The sequence below is a fragment of the Sceloporus undulatus genome, chromosome 1 (genome assembly GCF_019175285.1).
Source record: "Sceloporus undulatus isolate JIND9_A2432 ecotype Alabama chromosome 1, SceUnd_v1.1, whole genome shotgun sequence".
Lineage (NCBI taxonomy): Eukaryota > Metazoa > Chordata > Lepidosauria > Squamata > Phrynosomatidae > Sceloporus > Sceloporus undulatus.
In genome coordinates, this window is record NC_056522.1 from 278,002,844 (window position 1) to 278,021,169 (window position 18,326).

At 35.9% G+C, this 18,326-nt stretch overlaps 1 protein-coding gene across 7 annotated transcripts in view; it reads right to left on the minus strand.

Annotated features, from left to right (window-relative positions):
• The window catches only part of SBF2 (SET binding factor 2), a 364,188-nt gene that overhangs the window by 23,389 nt on the left and 322,473 nt on the right, over positions 1-18,326 (minus strand). For 3 of the 7 annotated variants that reach the window (XM_042461173.1, XM_042460884.1, XM_042460973.1), the window contains 6 exons: positions 17,850-17,987; positions 16,878-16,973; positions 12,546-12,608; positions 9,854-10,041; positions 5,599-5,775; positions 2,643-2,744 (listed from right to left, as the gene is read on the minus strand). In XM_042461173.1, coding sequence (XP_042317107.1) covers positions 2,643-2,744; positions 5,599-5,775; positions 9,854-10,041; positions 12,546-12,608; positions 16,878-16,973; positions 17,850-17,987 — 764 coding nt within the window. The remainder of the gene's footprint in view (positions 1-2,642; positions 2,745-5,598; positions 5,776-9,853; positions 10,042-12,545; positions 12,609-16,877; positions 16,974-17,849; positions 17,988-18,326) is intronic. The other 4 variants (XM_042461200.1, XM_042461283.1, XM_042461050.1 and 1 more) reach the window with 3 other exon arrangements.

The following is an 18,326-nucleotide window of genomic DNA, read 5'->3' on the forward strand; positions in this document are numbered from 1 at the left end:
TCCGTCTAAAATACCTTCAAGATACAAAAGAAAGGGGTGGACTATCACTACCAAATCTCCATTTATATTATGAGGCTAGTTGTTTAGTTTGGTTAAAGGAGTGGTTAACGCTAAAAGATAAAAATATGATAATTTAGAAGGATCAAATCTATGCTACGGATGGCATGCGTACCTGTTCTACAAGGATAAAGTAAATAAAGATTTTCATAATCATTTAATCCACAGTGCATTATGGAAGGTTTGGGTGAAATATAAAAAATATATTTGCCCCCAAATACCTACCTATGTGGGCCTCACCTGAAGAAGCATTATTTAGAACAACTAAAAGTGGAGGGAGGGATAACTGGATCAAATATAAACAGATTACTAAAATACAAAGAAATGAATACCTTATAAGATTGAGAGATGATTTAGAAAATGAAGGGTTAACAAATAATTGGTTTCAGTATCTCCAACTTAAAGAAAGATTTAAACTAGATAAAGAAGAAGGATTTCAAGGAAAAAATACTGAACTGGCTGATATTTTGTTTAAAGATGAAAATAAACCATTGTCAAGGACTTATAAATATCTCTTGAAATTATATGCAGAGGATGAAATAATAAAAGAAAACATGATAAAATGGGCAGGAAATTTTGGATATACTTTAGAGCTAGATCAATGGGAAAGAACACGGGTTAAGAGAATAAATTACACTAAAAGTCAAGATCTACGAGAAAACTATTATAAAATCTTTTATCGCTGGTACTTAAAACCAGATATCATAAGTAAAGTCTACGGTAATACAGTACATCAATTATTGCTGGAAACGCAAAAAGGAAAAGGGGACTCTCTACCATTTATGATGGAGTTGTGACATGATGAGAAGATACTAGAAAATAATCCAAGAAACAATCAACAAGATCCTTCAGATTCATTTAACGTATAAACCCAAAATTTTCCTATTGAATATGGTGGATGAATGTAATGGAAAAAAAAAAAACTAGCGGCAAAGTCCTTTTTCATTTGATTGTTGCAGCAAGAATAATCTTTGCTAAACATTGGAGAAAAGAAACAATTTCTGTTGTAAAAGAATGGGAACAAAAAATACTAGTAAACAATAGAAGCTTAAATTACAAAAGTTCAGAAACTTATTTAGAAGACTGAGGTAAAGTTATAGATTACTTAATTTCCAAAGGGGGACAAGCGCATAAATATATGTATAAGGATAATAAATGGTAAAATAATAATAGAAGTCAAAGTTGTTTATTAAGAACAAGAAGCTATAAATTGTGTTATAGAAGAAGATTTGGATTTATATTGTATTTTATAATTTGGAGTAAAATCAATGCAAGGGTTTAAGTTGTAATAGAGACGTGATACATAAGTTAAGAGGAATACCTGTGTTATTATATACTTGACTAAAGAATATAGATAGTAATAGACTTAGAAAGCTAGAAAACAGGGGAACATAAACTATGAAAATTAAAAAGTATTAATTAATACCATGGAATGGTTGAAAAAACAAAAAACAAAGGTTAATACTATGAAATTTATATAAAAACAATAGAGAATACGTAGTAAGCCTTCTGAACGTAGAAAACAAGGAAGTCACTGTACATATTGTTTGTTTATAATGTTGTTATGTTCGTCTTTGTCAAATTGTTATGATTGTGAGTCTGTTTGTTTAAAGTATGGTTGTATGTAATTTTTGTATGTATGTTTAATAATTTTTTTTTTTAAAAAAGGAAGTTCGTCCTACTGTTGAAGTGGAATCTCTTTTCTTGTAAAGGCCAGCCACCAATAGTAAATAATTGGGAGATGTGAAAATGAGACTCAGATAATGTAACAGACTGTCCATTTTTTAAACAACTTGATTCCTTATTGCTTCTTTTGAGTTTTACTCATTGCTTTTTACAAATGTGTTTTAAAACTGTTTTTAATTAACCAATTTTATTGCAAGTTGGAAACTTTTAACTGAAAGCAAAATATAAAAGTATAAAATAAATAAACGAGACATTTGTAATTTTAGAATGAATTTTAAAACAACAGTCAATTCATGAGATTTAATAATACTATAAATTTTAATTAAATAACAATACTATTAATTTTACCCATGGTTGGTTTTCTTAGAATTTTTTTTCAACACTAGGAATTTAATTTTTTTTAATACAGTGATAGGGTAAGAGTATTTTGCAGGCATGAATAGGAGATTTGTATATATGGTGTATTCTTTTAACATTGTAAGCCTCTTTGATTGTCTTTACAAAAAGCGGGGTAGAAATAAAAGATATATATATATATATATATATATATATATATATATATATGAGAGATCAGCTGGTTACTTTCTGCTCTAAGGGCAAGGAAAAACAGATTGCAAAAAGGTTTATTTCTTTTGGTTAGACTCATGTGTTTCTATAGATGGCTAAGATTTGCTTAAGTAGCTTTCACTATGATACCTTCTGTTGTCCAGCTGTTCAAGGCATCTTGACTTATGAGTTCTGAAATCAGTGTTTTAGAGTTTTAAAATCAGTTTTTACATTTTTATACAGTTTTAAACAATCTCCTCCCTCTGTGCACCCCTCCCAATCTATTTTGGAGGGTTGATCAATCTCTCTATTTTTATGTTAGCCATTTTATGTTAGAGCCCATAACAGCTGACCTGTGCTGTGATATCCCATCCATCTTCCAGACAAACCAGAACCGAAGAACCATTCTCAAGCAGCTCTGATATAACCAGACTTAACTGCATTATACGATGAAGCTATTAAAAAAAAAAAGATAAAAGACACTAATTGTTAGGATGAAAAATAAGGTATTTATTTATTTATTTATTTATTTAGGTATTTATATCCCGCCCTTCAGCCCTAATGGCTCTCAGGGCGGCTTACAATAATATTTTTAATCAGACAGTTCCCTGCCCTCAGGCTTACAATCTAAGGTAGCAGGTTAGCAATTATTGGAATCAGACCATGTTGATACTCATTCTTAGAAGAACAAAAAAGTCAAAAAGCTTATTTTTATGTAATTATTTAAACAGAGTAGATTTATCTAAAAACCTGGATGTGTGTACACATCATTTGATTGAAGTCCAATTGAGTTCAGAGCTTGTAATCATTACATCAAAGAAAAACTGGAGATCAGATTACTGTGATGCTTTGTCTGACAGTATCTCCATGTAAGAAATGATACATACCTCAGTGGTAAGTTAGATATAATGAGTGTAGAGGAACAATTTCAAGTATGTAAATACAAAGAGTGCTTTAAAAATTTACAAACTATAAATCTGCAAAGAATCCCAGTTCAGCTCCCAAGGGACCACTTTTTGTCCCTCAAGCTCAGAGTGCATATTATCTTCCAGTCAGGAAGGTGAGGGGCAAGTGGGGTATCCCATTATTTTCTCAGACAGGAAAGAACAGGGGTATCCCCTCACTCCACCCGGTGACATCAACTAGCTTGATGACTAGAGCTTAAGGAGTAACATGGCCTTTGGGACCAATCCACTTTTTTAATCCCCCACCTCTAACCTAAATAATATTGAATTTTTAAAAATTAATTGGTAGTCTGAATTTCAAGCTATTACGTTTTAGTTTCCCTTTTTATGCACAATTTAACCATAATATCTTCATATACAACTTTTTTTCAGACTATATAGTGATAAAGTTTGTGATAATGTGACAGAGTCTACAGCAATAAAACATAATCCCTTTAGCAGCTGTGTGAGCAGTTCTTTTAAAACCAAACTGCAGGCACGCACACCTCAGTGGGGTCTGGGATCATGGCATGATGTAACAGGACTCTCTGGGTTGGGCCCCCTGAAACGTTAATTATGTCTTTGAAAGCTATTCACTTTCTAACGGCTTGAATGGTATCACATCTAGTTTGGCTCTCTGTCCCTGCTTTCAATAAAAATTCCTGACTTAAAATGCTGAAATGAAGAACTTAAAACATTTAAATGACTTAAAGGTGAGAGTACCTTTCCAGTAGAAGCATCTTGTCTGTGAAATGCCGAAAGCTCTAAAGTAACTACTTACAAAAGGCTAATTATATGTAATTAAATCCTCTCTCTGATATCAAAAGTGTAACGATATTGCATTGTGATTATAACAATGAAGGATCATTTGATTCCCTTTGAGATGTGCCTATAATTTAAAAATAACCTTGATACCAACAGGACAGTGGTCTTGCTAAAAGGTGAGGAATGAATCTTACAGGGTTCCTGTGCTGTCTAGTACTAATGCTTTGTGTTGTGATGTAAGCATTGAGATGACAAAAAGGTACATTTTGCACCATAGGACAGCAGGCCACAGCATTCAGAGTTGTTACTTTTCAGAAATGGGAAATTGAAGAGTTGATTTTTAAAACACTTTTAGAAACCTTAGATCTGAAATCATTACTTTTACTTTTTAAATTCTTTTTAAAAATATCATTCTAGGCTCTTACAATACCTTTTCCTGAGAGGCTCTCTTGAAGCCTATAGTGTGTTCTTTTCGGCTCTGGAGAAAATCTTTACATCTTTCCAGGCATTTTAAGAATGATTTTAGTTCTTTAAGCTTTTCTTTTTTCCCCTTTGTCTTTCATTTGTGATTTTACTATGATTTTACTATGGCTCTGCTGCATTTTTACCTGTCATTGGCGATTTCATCCTGTGTCATTTTATGGTACAGTACTTGTAAATCACTCAGGGAATGCTGAATATTGAAAGTTTCAAAATGACAACATTTAAACATACTAAACTAAGGGGTGAAACAGGCAGGTGGAAGGGGTGGCTTGAACCTGCCCCTTCTGAAGATGGATTGGGGCTGTGGCAAACACACGTCACAGTCCCAAACTGCCTTGAAACTGGCCGAAAAAGGAGCGGAAAAGATCAACTCCTTTTTCGGCTGGAGAAAAGGTGTCTGCCGCAACCCAAAGCTGGCTTCAAGACATTGCGTTGACATTAGCGTGCGGTGTGTAAACACTGCACCACTGCAGCATCTTGAAGCCAACCATATCTAGGTGGCTGTCCAACCTCCGGGCGGAGTAGGAGGATGTGGCATATAAATGCCGCGCTCCCAAGCTGCCCAGAAGGAGGCTTTAAAACATCATTTATTCCAGCCCTAAGAAACATCATTCAGTGAGACTTGCATCAAAGTAGTGGGGAAGGCAATAATAAACCGCCTTTGCACAAATCTTGCAAGAAAACCCCATGATAGAGTCACCATAAGTCACACAACAACAACAACAACAACAACAAAGCATAGTGTACTGCTTAGAGCTTTAACTATAACAAGAACATCTTTCAATAATATATTCAGCCACGTTTATGTGCTATAAATGTAAATTATTTTTTTCAATACAGTATAAGTAACAGAAAGATGTAAATGACTTTACGGTAGAATGTGAATCATTACAGCCAAGAACTACATCTTTATAACTCATTTCAATTACAAAGGGGCTATGCAGTGCCCCAGTTTTTAAATCTTCCATCTGTCACTAAAAGAAAGAGATCAGCCAGTATGAGAATATAGCAGATTTCATTTAAAACAATTATAAAACAAGTGGAGAATTTTTGCAAGACAGAAAGAGCACTTGTATCACTAATCATAGACATTTATGATTCCTCCATATCACTTTACCTGTGGGAACCATTCTGACTCTCCAAGAGCTTTAAGGAATGTTATTTCAGAATCTGAAGGAATATTGCTAGGAACACAGGCACTCATGAGCTTTTTAAAACTAGCTTTCACTTGCCGGATGTCACTGAATTCAACTGGAACAAATTCACAGTTTAAAGCAAATTCAGGTTTGAAGCCCTGCAGATGATAAAGGAATTTACTTGTGATATTCATTCAAAAAACAAACAAATCAAACAAGTGTGCTTTTAGCATATTGTTCTCTTACTAAGCAGCATCAACCCCTGTTCTCCACTTCTGGATATGTCAATCTCCTTCTTATCATTGAAACTAACAAAGCTAATCAGGTGCAATTTGCAGGCATTACTTTCTCCTTCTAGCAGTTTTTGTGACTGCACAATACAAGTGTCCTTTCCCCTCCACATCTTTCATTTTTGCTTCTACATTGCTGCAGCACTCTTTCTTACTCTAGAAGAGTTATAGCTGTCCAAAAAAAAAAAAAAAAACCCATCTTCTCTGCAATGCTGTGGATTGTTGTTCTTAAAATATCGTGGTTATTTTTGGGGGGAGAAATATTTTTTAATTAAACAGTTAAAAACGAACAATAAAATAAGTCATTTTTGCAGATTCTCGATCACAAAAAATATTCTCCAACTCCCTCCGTCACCCAATCCCCTTTAACGTCCAAACTTTCTTGAGCATTTTATATTCATAGCAATTTATTATTCTTCATTTCTATTTACCAACCTCATCTCCCATCTTATATAATAATTTGTTTTCTATAGAAGAGTGTGTAATGTTGCTAATATACTATTATATACCTCTTACCTTTATACAAAACATTAACATCTTATCTTATTTTTTCAACATTACAGGTTGCTAGCTAAATTGACAGAGACAAGACCACAGTGTGCCCACATCATACGCGGGTGCGCTTTACGCGGCTTTCAGCATATGCGGAAAGCCGTGGGGAGAAGGGGCAGCGCGTCCCATAGGGACTAATGGGGCACGTGCCCGTGGTGCTGCCATGGGCCCCAGCCCCATTCATTTAAATGGAGCTCGAGCATAGGTGGTATTTGCTTTACGTGGCGGAGTCCGGGACGCATCCCCGCATAAAGCAAGGGTGCACTGTATTTCAAACAGTTCATTTCCAACCATCTCTTTTTACCTTACTTAATCAGTGGTTCCTACATTTGCTCCTCCCTCCTGTCTTCTTCCTTCATATAAGTTGTTAAGCTATCCATTTCAATGATATCTAATGCTTTAATTAACCTGATTTTAAAATATCGTGTTTATTTTTAACGCAAATGGTCCTTCCTTGTGACAAATGATCAGGCTCAGTACAATATGAAAGATGGTAATGAAATGTCTGGGATCCATCCCTTTGCTGATAGACTGATGAGGTGATGAATGTCTGGGTTCCTTGAAGTAAGGCATTCAGGAAAGGAGAAGGTTGAAGCTCCAAATTATTTGTGATACTCACACAAATATATCAATTAAAACACTAGTCAGGTATACGTTTGTGTAGAGGAAGATGGGGGTGGGCAGTTCAGTTTCACCTCTGCCACTCCCAATCTTCTCCTGTTGATGGGAAAGGGCCAAAGGATCTGGAACCCCCATCAAGTGAATACAGTTTCAGACCACCAAAAAACAGAAACCCCCCCTTTAAAGAAAAGTTAATGGTGTTTTATATGATACCCACTCAATTATGTTTTAAATTATAATAAGTGTTTAAGCTTTCTCTTTAGCCTTGTTGTAACCTGCTTTGGGGTCCATGTCATGAGATGAGTGGGATATAATTAAATAAAAAGCTAATAAACAAACACAGCCTCATTTGCGTTTACAAGCTTTGCAAATGTATTTACTGAAATATACAAAACTCTCTTCTATAGACCTTTCTAAGAAACGTAACAAAGTCAAGAGTGAAGGGAGTAGGACTAGATGTTTGCTTTCAGTTGTCTCTATACACTGGAACAAATTAATTTCCGATTAATGTGATAATTTCTGCAAAATATTTTGTAGATGCACTCTGGGCAGTTGTGTGGGTTTTATGGAAAAGGTGAAACTGAAAGGTTTTCCAGTCTTTTAAATAGTATAATCTGATTTAGCACATTTTGGTTTAAATATTGTATTAAAATATTGAGAGTTCTATATGGAAATTATTTTACTGGAATATTTTGTAATATGGAGACCTTGATCTGGGGAATTTATCATTAGTTCAAACAGAGGAGCAGTCACTAGTCCTGTTTATATGAAGGTAGCCAAGGTTAGAGGTCAACAGAGACAAGTTTTATAAAACTGAATACTGTTTATTATTCAGTCACACATAAGGCAAGCATACACTCACACAATCACCCAAGAACTCAGGAATATAGTAAGTTAGCGTTGACAGAGCACACAAGGCATTAAGGGTGATATTCACCTGTTTGGCGGTGCTCCAGATCCAGGTTGATGAAGACTCAGTAACATGGAGGGGAAGGAGGAGGGAAGCGGACTGGAACTATATCAGAACTCAAACAGACAAGCAACTTGCCTGGATTCTAACATAGAACACTAAACAAAGGATTTGTGGGTCCTTAAATAAGGCAAAATCTTGTCTCAGGTGGAGAGTTATTTACCCTATTTCAAAGCAAAACTAAATCTACATATTACAGATTGCTTGATCTATAGACAGTCTCCAAAGTGAGAAAATAGTAATCCGATGGGTCTGGCCTGGCACAAAACACCCTGGGCCATAAATCTGCCCAAAGATGTAAATGGCTTCCTATCTTGGCCCCTTTGATCTATGTTTTAATAGTGTATGTGAGGTGTTCACTTTGCAGTCATGGAGAACTCTATGTCATCTCCCATCAGGCACTCTGTTATAGGGTCATGACAAGGAAAGCCATACACACTCAGGATTTTAAGGCTCCAATGCTGGTAACAATTTGTAATAATGTAGACAAAATAGCATATACAGTGCCCCCTTGCTGTTCTGGATCCTCCCGCAGATAGTAGAAAATATGGGGGCTTAAGTCCCGTTCTTCTCAATGGGCATGTACTCTCTCTTGTGCCCATTGAAAAAGCTAGGGCTTGCCATCCGAGGAAGCTCAAATCCCAGATGGCAAGCCCACTCTTGGCGTGGGTGCACTGTACTTCTCTTATATTTAACAAAAAATGACTACACCTGGAAGAACACTATGGTTTGAGTGTTGGACTATGACTCTGGAGACCAGGATTTGATTCCCTGCTTGACCACTGAAACCCACTGGGTGGCCTTGGGCAAGTCACACACTCTCAGCCCTAGAAAAACACATGATAAATTTGCCCCATGCTTCACTGTAAGTCAGAAATGACATGAAGGCACCAACATCAACACCACAACCTAAAGAGAGCTGTATCTTGTATATTTTATAGCAATAATTTTACATTCTTTTGAAGAGGTATATCGTCATTCATTCACTCTCAGATTACCACAGCTATTTTCAAGTTGAGAAAAACTAATTCAGTACAACTAGTTCAACATTTTATTTCACTGAAGAAATGTTATGAGTCTGTGGGCCCAAGCAACTTGTTACATTTTGTCTTGGCTACTTTCAGTTGTAACTGATTGATTTGTGAAGTAGAAACAAATGAAGTGTCTTCATTTGTTAGTGTATTTTTCTGAGGATTAGGGTTTGTTAATGATTGTCTCATCAGAAGACTAAGTAAAATTTCTTATATTTATCCTATTTAACATGATTGATTAGATCACAGAAGCCCTATGGATAAAAAAAACACAAACACACATACACAGTGTGAAAAATTTTCCACAGAAAATATAGCATCACAAAAATTTCCTCCCATCACTCCCTCTGGGAAGAAAAAAAATTCTACCAATGAGAATGATCATAGATTGATAAAATGAAAGGAAGGAAAGAAAGAAGAAATGAGAGGTCTTTTGAATTTCACTGTTATTGTAAATATATTACATAATCATATACACATTACTTTCTTAGAATTATGAATTTAGATTGGTACACTATACCTTTACACTGTATGTACTCTAAAACGTGTGAACAACTAAAGCAGTTTAGACTGTTTAAATAGTCCACATGTTTTAGTACATTTGCACAACATTTTTGTCACTGTTCTCCTCTTAAAAAGTGTATTGTTAGGCGTACTGAAACCTAAAGGGCTTAAAACTTGCATAACTGCTGCATTATACCATCGTTATGTACAGCTCCTAATGCTAAAAGTAACCAAGCACATCAGAGCTACATACAGAAAACAGACATACCCTCAATTGCGATTTTTCGCCAAAGACATAGAGAGCAGCTTGGCGTCTTGTAAGTCGGTTTTGAAAATATGTATTGTTGCTGGAATATGAAGGTGAACCATCTTTTCCTGCTAGTCTTGCACCAACATCAAGGAATGGCATTTGAGTGCTGATAAACCGACTGCTGGACCGAAGACTTGCCCACACACCTTTGTAAACATTAAAAATGTAATGGAACATTTCATATTTTATGGAACGGAGTTATTTTATACATTTTCAGTAAAGCGTGCATATGCAATATTGCTTCTCAGTTACAAATTTCCCTATATTTAATCCACCAGGGAGGGGAAATCATCATGCTTAGAAATAATTCATAATGAAGATTCATCAAACAGTCTGGATTGGGATAGCAGGCCAATCATTTCATATTTCATGCTTTATATAACAGCCTGCATATGGAGTACAGAAGTCAGGTATACTTAGGTATGGTGTTCTCTTATTATTATGGCAGTGTGAGTGTGTTGTGTCACTCTGAAATGGAACTGCAAATGCAAGATATGACACAGTATATATCTTATTGCTATGGTCTGGCTGCCATCACCAAATCACTTGATGAACTTATTCTTTAAGTTTCAATTGTAACTCAAACTGGTACCACATCCATCTGATTGTGTGCTTATTTTATATGCCTGGAAAGAGGCAGTATCACCATCAGAAATGATTGTGTAATCCAGACCATCTACTTAAAGTTGCACAGCTATAGTTTGGAGTTTGACTGCGATGGCAGCCAATCTGCATGCCACAAGCTGTGTGCTTCTCTTCTTTAACTCTTATGACTAATAATAAATAATAATAAAATATTTCTTTGTATCCTGCCTCTTGCTTTTTGAGGATCGAGACTATATATTCAGGGGTAGCTGTGCTGGCCATATAGCAAAGTACAGTAACACCCCAAATTCACAAAACAGTGATACTTTTATATGGCCTACAAAAATACACAAAATACATGATACTAAAGAGAGACAATGGACTGGGCCTTTACTATTTGGAGTTTCTACCTCCAACAAAGGAAAAACATTTTTTTTTAAGTTGGGACTACACTTCACATGTTTTACCAAAACAGCACCTACAGTTTTCCTAAAATAAACATATGGAGCCTTCTCTTGAGAGATTCTGTGTTCTTTGCCTAACAAAAAGAACTGTGACGTCACAAGGGATTGAGACATCTTGGATCTCAGAAGAAGGAATATTTTTGTATTGTTAATGAAATTCACATTTTATCTCCTGGATTTTGGAATGCCTTCTTCCCAGTGTCCAGTTCCCCATGGCCGGGACGAGGAGGGGCCTGATTAAATAGACATTCCTCCACAGAACAACACAACAACACCTTGAGAAAAAGGCAGGCCTGTTACTAACATTATCATTCTATAATTTTTTTCTCTGTGATTTCTAACACCCTTGCCTCATTATGATTTCCTGCATGGCAGGGGGTTGGACTGGATGGCCCTTGCGGTCTCTTCCAACTCTATGATTCTATGAAGAGGAAGCCATTAGAACTTCGAAATCTTGGATCATGTATTTTGTGCATTTTGGTTGGTCAAATAAAGATATCACTGTTTTGTGATTTTTGGATATCATCCTTAAGACCACAGTGAGCTCTCCAGTAAAAACCAAGAGGCTCCTGTTCCCTAACCCAGTTTGTCTTAGAGAACTTCAAAAAAAAGTAATAAATCATGTTTGCATTGTTAGCAATGGAGGACACTGATTTCTACATGCTTATAATCCAAAATAATAGTTCATTTGAATGTTCCTAACCAATCAATGTTACTCTGGAGATACTACATCCAGACTATCATGGTCCTATTTACAAAGATATTTACTCCAAAATTAATGACAGGGACATGTATGTCTGTGTTCCACAGGCAGTCTGCTGATTTTAGATGCGAGTGCCAGAGCCAACTGGAGTAGGTAAGATATAAGTTAAAGTAACATTTTTTTGAAATAAAGCAAGTTGTATGCAACAGATCAGCCAGGACCATGTTTCCCATATTATTAATAATCAGTAAAAAGGAATTAGCTAACCAAAGCCTTTAAAGCTAATAGACAAAATAAGTATGTTATTCCTTTAACAAAATTAGATACCAAAGGAAGTCCAGAAGAAAGCATTTCCCCCACTTTTTGCCATTAAGAAAGCAGACCTTGATTAAAGCTTGCATCACACAGAAAGCAAAGTTACTGTGAATTTAAAAGCACATGCAGACTGCAAAATATAAAACTTACCAGTGATGGGTTACAGTGATTAAAGGGTATATAAATATCTACTTTTCATTCTTTCTCTTCCCATCCCTTGCCCTAACTGAACACTTAAAAAAGAAAAGAAAAGGGAAATGCTGTATTCCCTTTGCTAATTTGAAGATCCCTTACTGTTTCACCAAAACTAATGTCAGCTACACTGCTCACTCCATAGTTTACATTATTTCTTTATTCTTTTGGCTACTGAGCAGTAAAGTTTGGATGATCTAATTCTCATTACATACATTTCTGCAATGATAGTATAAAGATGGTTATGGCCTACAAACTCTTCTACTTTATAATGTAGCAACATGGCAATTAATTGTGTGCCTAAGCATGCTAACATGGATTCTTTAAGGTATACTGATATGCATAATCATGGAGATGGCAGAATGTACTATTAGTGCAAAGAATACAGTACCTTGGTAGACTCTTCCTGATTTGGAATTTGAATGTGTGAAACATTTATCTCTGTACCCAAGCACTGGCAGATAGCAGTAAGGACAGGAGGAAAAGGAGGAGCAATGAAATGCACATTGCAATGAGACAGTCAGAGCAAATTGAACAGGAAAGAAGAAAAAGGTTACTTGTATATTTCTATCTATTTGATTATAATAAAAATAACTATTTATAATATCTGAATATTAACAGCTAACATCAAGGAATCACAAGACTTTGTAAATCAAATTAAATGATTTTTAAAAACTAAAACCCATATTAAATTATTTACTAAACAACCTAATGTTCATAGCTACTGCAATAATTGAACACATGCAAAACAGCCAAAATGATGTGCCATTGTATTATACCAAATGGAAGCTTATCCACTGAGAAAACATTTTTCAAAACATTGAAGATTTGTCAGTTAAAAATGTTCAGCACAACCTATATTGATTGCTCATTTTGATGAGCAGACATGCAACAATAATGCAAGGTAGAAATCTGTTATCATCTTACCTAAAATATAAATCTCTATATTTAAATTACCATATAAGAAAAATGTCAGATTATTAATAAGCGTGATCTTGTTTTAGGGTGCTCCGGTCTACAACTTGTTTTGCACTGTGTGCTGGAGAAGAAGGTAGCTACTGAAGCCATTTGGTATAATGGAAATGTAGTTTGAAATAGAAAATCACAGTAACAATGATTCCTACCTTTTTCTTTTTTAAAAAGTATTTTAGCTTTAATTTTGACAGAGATATCAAGTAATCTCAGTACAACAAGGGACCATTATTACTGTGGAAACCATCTATTCCACTAACATTACGGCTGGAGCAGAAGCTGATTGCCAAACATTATTTCATGTACTGTACCTGATTTAGTACAATACCATATTTAAGCCAAATAAAAAATGGAACTGCAAGCAAAAGCCTCTACCTCAAATCGAGTATCAGTACTTCTGGAAGTTAAACTGTTTGGACACAACAGTTTCCGGGCACAGTACAAGGTGTTGGTCATTACCTTTAAAGCCCTCCATGGCTTGGGCCCAAGCTACTTAAGGGATCGCTTCCTTCTGTATAATCCGCCCCGCACCCTCAGATCCTCTGGGAGGAATTTGTTGCAGTCCACAAAGACCAGATTGATGGTGACCTCCCAGAGGACTTTTTCTGCGATCACTCCCAGTTTATGGAATGGCCTGCCGGACGAGATCCGTCAAATTACCAACCTAGAGAGCTTCAAGAAAGCTGTCAAGACGGATCTCTTCCAGCAGGCCTTCCCGAAATAGAACCCGGCCATGTAACGCTCCCCCCAAAGACATATATAAGTGAAGACTCTGCCCACTGTTATTTTATTATTGTTTTTAGATTTTATCATCTGTAATTTTAATAGACAGAATTGTTTAATCCTTTTTAAAGGGGGGAGGAATTGTATATATTGTATTTTTTAAAGGTTGTACGCCACTTTGATTGTAGTAACAAAAAGCGGGATATAAATTAAAGTTTTATTTATTATTATTTTATTATTATTATCATTAACAGATAATAACATTGACTAGTGCTGGGGATACCATTGATGGCCAAAAAGACGAACAACTAGATCCCTGAGGTCAAGATGTCTAAATTGAGGCTGTTGTAATTTGGCCACATTATGAGAAAAAATGACTCATCAGAAAAGACAATGATGCTGGGGAAGGTAGAGGGCACTAGAAAGAGAGGAAGACCACATGCCAGATGGATAAATTCAATCAGGGAGAACATGGGCCTGAGCCTGCATGACCTGAGTAGAGAGGAAGAGGATGGGGGGGGGGGGCTTGGAGACGTCTCATTCACAAGACAGTCATAAGTCAAGACTGATCTGATGGCAGCTAACAACAACGGTGGGGACTGAAGCTTCCATTTAAAAATAAATGTGCTCTAGCCCTCACCACAATTGACCCAAGGTTAAAAAAAGGTAAAAGACAGTATTTGATAAGGAAACTGAGACTAGAAAGAGGTTCTGCAGCAGCATAGGCAATTCATGAATGCCTAGGGGCCATTTTTGCCTTGGAGTTTTACAGGCCCCACTTCTCCTTCCTCTTTGACCCCGCCCCCATATAGTCCGCAAAATGGCAAATTGTGCCCAGAAGGCTCTGGGGATATGCCTCTCTAAATATATTTTCAGCCCTTGGCCCTTTTTGATCCCCAAAGTCTTATTTTATTTTTAGAATCAGAAAGTGACCAGAAAAAGAATAATTTCCTGCTTTACTTCATGTTTCACTCCAGCCACTATCACATCTAATCTGACTAGCATATTATGTGACAGAAATGCCTGGAGATCTCTGATATACCAATTACTTCCACTAAGAGGAGTGCGAGTCAGTTGCCAGAACAAATCCATCTTGTTGAGTATCCTGTCTGTGGGTAGCCTGGACACTCCCACTGCACACAGCACAATGGTGTCTGGATAGTATTTTGGTGATTTGTCCCAGCAATTACATTCTTTCAATATGTGGAGGAGGGTTGAGGAAAAACTTGTAGATTCAGATTGCAGCTGCTAACTGGCTTCCCCCAAATTTCAAACACAAACCTGCACCCCCTCATCACATACTGTCTTATAAATTCAAACAGTAATAAATCTTCTGAATGATCACTGCAAATATACCTTTGCTATTACGCAACTCTGCAAACAATTCACCATTCCTTCTCAAATCAATTCACCTACTATACAGTTTTTATAACTCAAGCCATACAATTAGTCATACTGTAGTTAACAAAGTAACGTGCTCTAAATTCAAGAATTTTGGCTAAACTGGTGTGACAGGCAAGTAATTAGACTTGCTACTACCTTCTCAATTCAGTGGTATTCCAAACTAGCAAATATTGCAACTTCTCCTGTTCTCATGACTATGTCTCTTTTATGTTTTTAAAAAAATATATCTATTAGTGTCTAGGTTTCCATTACATTCTTTTTTTAGATCGCAGAACATTATTTTTCAGGGTGAGCTGTGTGAATAGCAGTTAACTGCAATAAAAGTGGCAATTCTCCCAGTAATTAATTAAAAAACAAACCATCAAATTCCTTCTGCTTCTGTGAGCATCATTATATGAACAAGAATCCTTTTCATGTAAGTATTTTGTGGGTTACACAGCACTCTGTCAACTGGCTGTATAAGAGATGGGAATGCACAGAGGCATTCCAAACAATGGTTTAAGTGAAGGTTCACTAAAGTTATTTAATAATTTTACAACCATACAGTTATCCTCCTTTCTGTATGAAAGTTATCTTCACACATACTCTTTGAGATACTATATACTCCCATTAATATCTATCTTTTATTCTTCTGGTAGTTTATAAAATTAAGTGCTACAGCTGTTTCAAGACCTTTGCCCTTAGTGGTAACAGCTATTCTGTGAAGAGAAAAAAATAATACTGATTCTAGGTTATCTACAGTATATATAGCCCCACCACCTTTCCCTTCTCCTTTTATGTCATGTCTTTTTAGATTGTAAGCCTGAGGGCAGGGAACCGTCTAATTAAAAAGATTGTATGTACAGCGCTGTGTAAATTTACAGTGCTTTATAAATAAAGGTTAATAATAATAATAATAATAATAATAACAATGGCTGTATGCCCATACTTCCATGATCCCACCAATGTGACAGATGGTTGCTGTTGACAATTACCATTGATCATCTACCAGGTCATGTCTGCATGAGTGTGAAAGGGAGGGTAAATTCAGTAAATTCCCATCCATAATACATTACTGGTCACACCAACCATCTATTGAGCTCTGCATGGATCCAAAACAGAACTGTCTGCTCAGCCCTCAATGCTGAATGCAGGAATTTAGATGCTGAATGCAGGAGGAATTTAGACACAACAATAATCTGCACTCACACTATAGTGTATGATAGGTTTTTTGTGGGTTTTTCAGGCTATGTGGCCATGTTATAGAAGAATTTCTTCCTGATGTTTCACCAGCATCTGTGGCTAGCATCTTCAGAGAACTCACTGAAGATGACAGCCACAGATGCTAGCGAAACACCAGGAAGAAACTCTTCTAGAACATGGCCACACAGCCCGAAAAACCCACAAAAAACTATGGAGGCTGGCCATGAAAGCCTTCGACTTCATATAGTGTATGATTTCGACATAGGCAAGGACCTGCCTTTGTAGATCAGGTGAACTTTTTAAAAGCTGGTGACAGACTAATTCATATTTATATGATATATAGTGATAAACTGATGTATAATGTGAGAACAATCCCTTAAGCATTGTCTTCCCTCCCCCGCATGTTATATCTATGTGCAGGCTTTGAACTATTCTTACTAACCTCCTCGGGCAAAGCTATTGGATAGATTTACATCCAAATGTCCTGGCACTACCTGCTTAAACACAGTGGATATTCTTGAAGCCCTCCTTTCAGTGCCTAAAGTCAGTCAAAAAGAATTGAAATATTAAAATTACAGTATCATTTAAGCTGACAATAACTAGAAGTTACCCTGATGTGAGTCCAAGAAATGTGTATTTTTCAAACCAAGCAAAATGTTCTTTTTATGCTTCATGTATCTAATTGCTGCCAGTTCTCCACATTTAAGCAACATCAAACATAACTAGAAATAACATTTACACATTAGCAGCATCACAGAAGGTTAGGCATGGCTAACATAATCAAAGTATTTTACAACAAATGAAGCAAGGCATGCACAATTTGGTGACAGTGTTATGTTATGAGAAAAGCCAGAATTTAGATACACTTGATTTCATCAACTGATTAAGCCAAATGGACAAACTTGGCAACTTGCATGCTCCTGTGTCTAAGACAGCAGCTTTACCTTTGTATGAACCCTATCAGGTTTCATCACATGACAACTGAAATAGAACATTAATGCATTTCTTAATGACTTCATTCAGACCTACCTCCCCCCCAGTATCATATTGCATTCTTATCCATTTGCTTCAAATACACTCACTCACACACACACACACACACAGGTTTGTAATAGCATGTCAATCAATCCACACGTATCTTTAATAATAAGATCTAATCCTTGTACATTTTTAGAAACCATAATGGAATAGAATTTCTTTTGTTCACAATTTTGCTCAAATTCAAATTATTTTATATTTTTCAAATTTGCTAACACATTTATTTGCAAACAACATCTAATACAGATTAGGTGTTTTTAGAGTGAACTATTCAAGCAATGACACACTGACAGAGTATCAAAATCAGGTTGAAAAAATAGTATACAGTCAGATATGGTTTACATTTTAACATATTTGTACAAAAGCATGACATTACCTGGAGACAAAGCAATTGCTGGTCTGATAGTAAGTGTATTATTGCCATTCATTTTACAATGGACAGAAATTGCATTCAGTAGGGCTTGAAGATATTTTTCTTGTTCTATGCTGCTTGATGACTCTAGTGATGCAGGAGCTATGCAGACAAATGTAGTGTATTAAACATATTTCATTGTAGTAAAATGAAAACAGCACTCAATGTATGTGATAATTGAACTAGCTGAATCTATTCCTAGATTCAAGGGAGATAAAGACTGTTGAGAAAAAAGGATAATCTCTCATATTAAAATTAAAAAACAGAAAATATAAATGATTAAAATATTAAATACATATGTCTAAGTACAGAAATACAGATGTCTTTTCTATGGCCACAAAAATAATACACAGTGAAGTAATTTCATTAATGATCATTCTAATCTCAGATGAATGGTCTCATTAATACAGTTGAAATATCCACGTAGCATTCACTAAAAGT